At 38.5% G+C, this 8630-nt stretch overlaps 1 protein-coding gene across 2 annotated transcripts in view; it reads left to right on the top strand.

Moving 5' to 3' along the window:
* Positions 1 to 8630, top strand: part of ctif (CBP80/20-dependent translation initiation factor) — a 63277-nt gene that overhangs the window by 10852 nt on the left and 43795 nt on the right. For both annotated transcript variants that reach the window (XM_015052048.1, XM_015052047.1), the window contains exons 2-7: positions 3449 to 3689; positions 4046 to 4117; positions 5972 to 6094; positions 6412 to 6485; positions 6632 to 6736; positions 6881 to 6959. In XM_015052048.1, coding sequence (XP_014907534.1) covers positions 3513 to 3689; positions 4046 to 4117; positions 5972 to 6094; positions 6412 to 6485; positions 6632 to 6736; positions 6881 to 6959 — 630 coding nt within the window. In that variant the 5' untranslated portion in view covers positions 3449 to 3512. The remainder of the gene's footprint in view (positions 1 to 3448; positions 3690 to 4045; positions 4118 to 5971; positions 6095 to 6411; positions 6486 to 6631; positions 6737 to 6880; positions 6960 to 8630) is intronic.

Here is an 8630-nt window from a genome sequence, read left to right as displayed (position 1 = left end):
AATAATATAAAATCAGCGTGATGCGTGACTCCTCACTGGGCTGAACCTGCACGATCAGGTCAGCGCTGCTCGTTATCCACAAACTCTCCGGCCAACCGGGACCACAGACATAAACTTTACAGGGAAGACAAACACAGAGCCACACACTGGGCAGCGCGTTGAGATGTAAACGCCGCATATAATTGTTCGTTCACAAAGATAAATCATTCTCACTGCTCCACAACGCACCTCTGAATTCGCTACAACTTATTCCTGCGGTTCACATTGAGCTGTGCAACCAGAGCTACGCGGCGGGTTTTAAACTCTTACCTAGAGTTCTCCAATAGACTATAATCCCTCACAGTGGGTTGAAGTAAATATCCAAACAGGTCAGCCTGTGTCCAGTTTGAGTGAAAGGAGGTGCGCGCGATCCCGCTGAGGTAAAGCAGCGGCAGCGCGCGAGGCATAGCGCAGAGGTGCCAGCTGTGTGATTGGTCCGCGCGCTGTCGGGTTTAAATGCATAAACTATAAACCTATCTATTATAAACCTATCCTTTAGGAATAAATCTGCTCTGCTAATGAAATGCTCAGAGCAAAAAAAATAGATTTTTTTTTTTAAATTATTATTATTATTTTCCTTGAAACGTAAACAAGCAACGCTTAGCCTGGCGGTGGGGCTAGTAAAGCATGGCGGACCGCCAGACTTATAATACACTGGGGGAAACCCTGCAATCAGTAAAAAGAATTAATAGCTATTGGCAGCTGTTTACAGGCAATAACTTTGTACTCAGTGTCAAGGAGAAAGGTAGGACTTCTTCATTAGGATGCAGCCAGTTGAGTAATTTTGCATTTTAACTGATGTCATCTTCCCACAATGGCAGTTATGCAGATATCTTGGGCTTAATAACATCATTGTTGAGTGATTGATTTAATTATATATGTCACCCAAGATCATGTGGTTGGTCTATTTTCAGAATTTTTTTTTTTTTTTAATTTTACATCTTTAAAAAGCTGTACAAGAAAAATAACAGTTTAAGCAGATTTCAGTTTCTTTCTAAGAAATATAAAATGAAAACGTGAGCAATCTACATATTTATTTCTAGTTTTCCTGCAATAATATGCTAGTAGTAATGTAACTTTGTAGCAGGCACAATCCTACTCTGTGTTACGTGTAAATCATTCTATAAAACAGCTTTTTAATTTAAATTTAAAGCAAACACAAAAAGATTTTGTAGTTGACGTTTTTAACTGTTTGTAGAATATTTTATTAGTCATTTGTAGCTAGCATAAGTAAACAGCAGTCTTGCCAGTGTATTTCCTACAGCATTTAGAACCTTTCTTTAACTTTTACATTGCTGAAAGCCTGCAAATACTGTATTAAGAAAGACCGAGTGCTCTTGGTCAAAAGTTCAGAAATACTTCCTGTTTAGCCTTCCTGTTATCTGCTGAGATTTGTGGTCTCTGACCGCCCAAATCTCAACACCTCAAACAGCTTCTTACATTTCTTTGCTTCCTCTTACTTCATTTCTAAACAGTTCAGATACTGAAAATATATACTTTGTCTTCTTCCCACAGCTAAAAAACAAGACTCATGTAGAGTGATGTTCTGAGGCATGTTAGTCAGTGTTTAATTAATAGGTAGTAAATATTTTCTTATCTGCAATCTTGAGTACAAGTACACTTGAGAAACATTAATATACATTTGAAAGTAAAATAAAATCTTTCAATGTTTTCAGTGTGAGACAAACTATTGTATTTGAGTCTGAAGACTGTAAAGTAACAGTAAGAAGAGAATGGTGAAAGAAAACAATATTTTACTGATGACTGTAAAATAAATCTTTAATTGGAAAAAGAGCTCTATATTCCCATCTTCCTGAAGTGTCTAAACATTTTACTGGCTGACAGGCGATCAGAAAGGAGAGATGACTGAAGCTTGGCAGCTGTCAAAACATCTGTGTCATCATCTAAAACTGGGATAGCCCGATGCCATAAAACATGACTTGTATCTGAAGATGTTTACATTGTTTCTTTGTATTCATTTTGATTTTGCAGGAATTACAGGTGATGCAAACCCTTTTTTTATTCTTAAATGAATCATTTTTTTTTATCAATCCTTTCTTTTTATGAGGACTTGCTACATATTTAGAAGGAACCATTTACAAACCAAGTCCCCTGTCAAATATAGGCAGCATTTTGGTTCGGCAGCAGTTTGCACACTGTGCTCCGTCATATCAACATGTTGATCATAAATGCCTCATAAATATGAACTTCAAAAACTGAAGAAATCATTAACCTCAGTTCTTCTTCAGGATACTACACTTAAGAGAAACTCTTTTTTTTTTTCATTCAAGTAAAATGTTTGTCATTTTGGAGTAGCTGCAAAGAGCAGGATAATCAATGTATGAATGGATTATACTCTACTGTCAACAGGGGAGGATTACAGTTCTGACTGAAGGTCAGATTACAGACGTGTCGAGATGATTTGCAGTATGTGTGGGAAGACTCTGACCCCTGTGAGCAGAAGTTTTGTCACTCACTCTTCTGTTTAGTCAGTAGCTCCAGACAAGAAGTCAACTTCTCGTCTGATTCATTAAGTGAATACCTAAATGTTTGCAATACTGCTTTATTTGATCAATAATAGGCACATTTCAGTGTTTGTTGATATGTAAACGTCTTGGTGTTGCATTCACCAGGCCTTTTGTGGCTCATACTGTTGACTTGTTGGCAGGAAGTTCATGGGACTCCCCTGTAAGTCGCCAGGCTCAGCATGTAGTATTCTGCGTGCTCCAACCATAAATCCTCTTTGCATGGCTGGTGATCAAACCTTGATGTAAAGGAGCTTAGCAGCAACGGACAGTCAGGCGGGAAGCTGCTTCCCTGTTGGTCAGGGTTCAGGTGAACACACACAACTCCGACAGCGGAGAAAGAGAGAGAGATGGAGGGACACCGACATAGAAGTAGCAACACAGTTGCATAAAGTGGATGCAGAGTTGGACCAGAAATTAACTGGGGAAAGGAGTTTGCAGAGAAAATGTTTCTTTTTGAACACCTGAGTAAAATATTGCAACTGCCCAGCAGGGTGATATTGCAGTTGGACATGTAAACAATGCAAATATGGATGCTTGCTAACAGCTTGAACTATGACTCGTCTTTGAATGTTGTGAAAGCAGGCGGATCAAAGGTAAGAGAGAGAGAGAGAGAGGGATTTTCAGTTTTGCTGCATTTTTAGACATTTTTTTTGGACAGCTTAGACTTCTAACTGTATAAATATATATTTTTTATTAATATTTATTTTATCTAACTGTGTAGTTAAAGAGAAACTAATTTATCCACACTACCAGGACTTTGGTCAGTCATTGATTTGGATTGTTGATATCTGAAGTAAACATGAAATCTGTAACATAAGAGCATCTGCTGTTACTGAATTTCTAACTTCCATCCATCTTTATCCTTATCTTTGTATGTACAGGTCACCTTTCTCCCTCCTTCCTCCTCCTCTCTTCCTCCCTCCTGCCACCTCTGCAGAGGTTGCCATGGAGAACTCTTCGGTGGCGTCTGCATCGTCTGAGGCAGGAAGCACCCGCTCGCAGGAAATAGAGGAGCTGGAACGTTTCATCGACAGCTACGTCCTGGAGTACCAGGTGCAGGGCATTCTGGGAGACAAGCCAGATGGAGACGTGGACTTGGACAATGACGGCAAAGAGCCGCAGGTTGGATGATGATGTCTGAAATGCGTTATTTGTTTGTTACACATGATGCATACCCAGCTGGTTTCTCTCATTTGTACATGTCACAACTTAGTAGAAGCTTTCTAAAGTCATGCTCATGTTGTTGTGGAAGTGAATGTGCCATCAGTTGAAACTGTAGTTAAATGGAAAATCCAAAGGCAATAGTGACATGTAGAATGTGAAGAATAACACCGACTGACTGCGTGTGTAAAGGGAATTATAGTTAGCAGAAGCTTTTGCCATGTAGTCATAAATTATGTTTTAAATTGGTAAGAAAACAAAAGTAGAAACAAAAGTAAAACAGCGTAACTATATCCCCTTTTCTTTTTCTCCATCAGTGGACAGATGACTGCATCAACCAGAGAGATGGTAGCTGGACGTCATCTCAAGGGAGAGGCTCCTCTAAACGTGTAAGTTTTACCTCCATGGTCCAGCGTTCTGCTCATCTCTCACTAAACACACTAATCAAACTTTTTAGTTTCTCTTTACTTATGTCTCTGTCCTGTTGTCTGACAATGTCAAGGGTCTCATTTGAAATGGTATTAAACTCAACTCACGTTTAAAGCTGCAGTATGTAACTTTCACGAAAATATGTTTCTTACATATTTGTTAGAAGTGTCACCATGTCGTGACTGTGTGGTATGAGACAGATGATCTGATAAGATCGAGTTCTTTCACTTCCTCCCAGTGCTGCTTTTGCCTTCTAAAACAAATGCACTGCTCCCTGTCAAAAAACAAGCAATCAGAGCTGGAGGATGATCTTAGCGCTAGTCAGTCAGCATGTGCTGATACATGTACTAATAATAGTAATACTACTAATAACTTACCAGTCCAGGAAAACAGTTTTTCCGCCATCATCGTTGGTCATGCCAACTAGCATTAGCATTCGTGACAATGGACTAACATGCTACAGCTGCTTGCGCTCAACTGTAGCACAGTAGAGAGCAAGCAGCAGGATGATTGACAGCCCTAAGACCCTCCTCCTGGCTCTGATTGGTTGTTTCTTGTGGAGCAGTGAGTTTTTCAGATGACAGCAGGACCACAGGGGAGGCAGAGGAGCTAGATTTTTCCTCCCCCTACATTATCTGTCTTATACTGTCACAACATAGTAACTTTTTATAAAAAAGTTCTATAAGATGTAACTTTATAGAATATTACACTTTATAACATTCTATAAAACATAACCTTGCATTCTTCAATAAATGCTTTAAGCTTGTGTTGACAGTTTTATTATGCTGTCAGTATGTCTACCTTAAGAAACAAATATCTAGATGTTTAATATTAGTGTGAAATAACTACAAAAACTGCAGAAATGCATGCTCAGATCATTTATTTTATATACTATATTGGTATCGGTTATTGACTAAATGCATTTATACATGAATACATGTGTACACATGTATAAAGAGTTTTTTTTTCATTACAATTTCTTGATTAGTAGTTGCTCGTGCAAAAATATCCACATTATTTTTGATGATGATGATGTATTTATGAGCGTTTGAATGTTTTCAAATCTTTTTACAGCAATTTTGTCTGTTTGTCTGCATGTAGACACTGGTAGTCCAAGCTTTGAGTAATTTACAGCTCATCAGTCTGTGTGGAAGGGGCATTCAGTGCATGTCCTGAATGACTATCATGGGATATGATTGTGGCACAGCAAGTGACTGAATTTTCTGTGAAATATTAGTGAAGCTTTACAGTGTTTTTCTTTTTTTTTCCTTTTTAACAAAATAATAAGAGTCGTTTGGGCTTTTAGCCCATTTAATGGGATAAATTAGAGTATAACAAATTCACACTCTGCGTATCAGTAATTTATTTGGCCAGGTGATTGGACTCCATCTGCCTCAGGACTAATTCTGATGTATATATTTTTAGTGAGTCAGATGGTAAGGCTTGGAGAGTGTTGTGGGCATTGTGGTATGGTAAAGAAACCGAAGAGTCATAAAAATGTTGGTTAGTTATTGATATCGTTGCAATTTTCAATGATGGCATCATAGCTTCCTGTTCTCCTGATATCATCAAGCTCTAACTCTCTTTGACTACACGCCGAGCTTGAAGGATTATTACTAAGTTAACAATGCCATTCACTCAATCACACACTGTTGCTACAGTGTATATCTGGAATGTAATTAATTATTTAGATGTGAATTCGTCTTATACTGCATGAGTGAAATGATTTGATTATTTTTTGTGTATAAATTGGATCAGTTTGTTTTGTAAAGTGTGTTTTACAACACTTGTTGTGAACTCCTTTGGCACTGCAGGATGAGTGGGAACACAGCAGTAACGGCAGTACCGGCTCCAGACCCAGTTCAGGCTCCAGACCAGGATCCGGCTCCCGCTCTGGCAGCAGAGGCCGAAACAACCAACTAAAAGGATCTCCCAAGGTACGGAAATATTTATTCTTTTTCTTGTCCCGTTTGTTTCTTTAGTAAGCGCATGTTCAGCAAAAACAATAAAAATCCTTACAAATCAAATGGTAGTTATTGTTAATGGTCTTATAGTAGATTTTTCAAACAGAATTACTGACAAATCTTTAAGTGAAATCACAAGGCTGTATGAGCTAACAGGTTTTGAGCTTAACCTGGAGGTCTGTTGGTTTTAACTGATTGCTCTAATTCTCATTTCTGGAGCTGCAGTAGGAAGAAGATGAAATGCATAAAAGCAATTTTGACGGAAGTTTTTTTTTTTTTTATCCTTCTAGAACGGGAACAGGGATGTCGCCTTTGACATCTTGGGGACAGACATATGGGCTGCAAACACAATGGACTCGCATGGGTAGGTGCCACACGATGCAGTTAAAACGTGTTTTATACTTTTACCAAGTGGCAGTTAATTTAAGCCCAGTTTCTTCTAGTGTCTTTAACTTATCACAATTTTCTGATTTCTCTTGTTCACACGTGAAATGTGTGTCTCTGTTGTAGAGGTGCGGGCTGGGACGTACAGCCAGAAAAATTGGATTTTAGTCATTTCCACAGGAAACACTTCAGAGGAATGCCAAAGCAGCTGCCTCACATTGACAGAGAGGGGTAAGATTCTGTCTTTATGCATCTGCGGTAAATGGTCCAACTGCTCGGTGTGTGGCTTTGGTTACTTTGTGGCATTAGAAATATGAAATGCAAATTAATAATAATTCATAAGCTAATAATATCTCTTACGCCTTTTCCTTTCAGCATGAGCAAAGACAAGTTTGCAGAGGACGACGGGATAGACATGAATGATTTGGAGAGGTTCTTACCTCATCTGCGCTCTGTAAGTTGTAGACATTTTTTCCTTTGTAGAACTAAGTGCACCTTTTGTTTTTGCTGCAACACTTAATAAATCTTACTATCATCAGAATAATGTTTAATAATTTTAATCAAACAAGTTTTATTGCTACCGCTCAACTCCAAGTAGTACCTTTGTAACCTTATAGTTGTTATAGGCTGCCCTCTGGTGGCTTATTAAGGAAATATTGAGCATTTGCTGAACAGATCCTGCACTAGAACGGGGAAAAGTATTTATGATTTATGTGCTATAGTATGTTTTTAGTTTAGGAGTGAGTTTATTGGTGAATGAATGGCTGGGCAGAGTTAAATAGTTAAACAAAAGAACCATCTAATATTGATCAGGCTGTGGACTGAAAATGAGTGAGAAGCAGCTCAAGAAAAACAAACAAAAAAAAAAAAAAAACACACATTCAGAGGACCTGTTAATGAAGAGCTCTTAACAGATTACCCAAAGCTCCAGCTTCATGAAAACAAAGTTCTAACAAAATGTGGTTCAAAGTGGCAGGCGACGTCTTCAAATTTAACGCTTTGTTCAGAAATGAAGCTTTGGTGACACCTGGTGGTGAGATTTTAATATGTAATATTTTCAGGTTTATTTTATGCATACGTTCATAATTTATTTCTGTAAATGTCTTTGCCTGTTTTTATAGAGATTACAAATATGCTGTTGTTTATTATGTACACTGTATTTTCATACCAATCACCTTCTTAATATGACTTTGGTCTGAATATCCAACGCCTGCATTTAGTCTCATATTTAGGATTTTATGTGTTTGAATTCTAAGACCGTCAACAGGGTGGAATTTGTTTGTGTGCTATATGTATCTCACGAATATCGCGTGATGCACGTAGGAAAATTATATTGTAGCTGTCAGAAATATTTGGGGTCATTGAAAGCTGACCAAATAAGGATATGAGTCGTTTCAGTTCCTACTGTATGTCCTGCAGTGTGAGAGGTGCGCACAATAACAGCTTCCTGATGTCATTACTCAGTACCTCTGAGTATGATGTGTCTGGCTTGAACTGAGTGAAATTGATTTTGCAGCTGTTAAAGCCCTAGCCGAGTACAAGGTATGAAGCTCTGTGTTTTTCCACAGTGGATTTTGATCTAATGAGGTGGCAGGGTTCACCTTATGTCACCTCGATTGCCATTCTCTTTTCCTGCCCTGCTTTCTGAGTCAAAATATTTTCCCTCGCTCATAGTGGTCAAGCTCCAGGGTCTTCATCCTTCCTTCCCCTCTTGCCCTCTGGGTTGAGATTGTGTTTTGCCTTTTATACTCTTTCAGCAGAGATATTTCTTGTTGAGCTACCAAGTTGGCAGTGCTCACTGTGTAGTTCCTGAATCTAAGTTGCGGTTTCCGTTCATTCAGTAGAACCAGAAGTAAGATGGGGTAAGCTGCTTTTGTCTGTTGTGCTAGGGATCAGATTTATGTTGATTTGGGGACACTGTGAGGTACTTTCCCCCCACCGACATCCTCATCTATTCCCAAACTACATCCTCCTCATTCACTCACTGTTGCACCTTTGGTACCATACATTTTACATTTTGTCCATTTTTATCAGCATAGATAAAAGTAGTAGGCCTTAAATCCTTTTTTATGTTTTGAAAAAAGGGCACTTCAGCCTTCAGATATGGACACAGCAATGTAAATTA

Source organism: Poecilia latipinna, unplaced genomic scaffold (assembly GCF_001443285.1).
Source record: "Poecilia latipinna isolate Pla-1442-1.1 unplaced genomic scaffold, P_latipinna-1.0 Scaffold1084, whole genome shotgun sequence".
Classification (NCBI taxonomy): Eukaryota; Metazoa; Chordata; class Actinopteri; order Cyprinodontiformes; family Poeciliidae; genus Poecilia; species Poecilia latipinna.
This window is presented reverse-complemented; position numbering and strand designations above follow the sequence as displayed.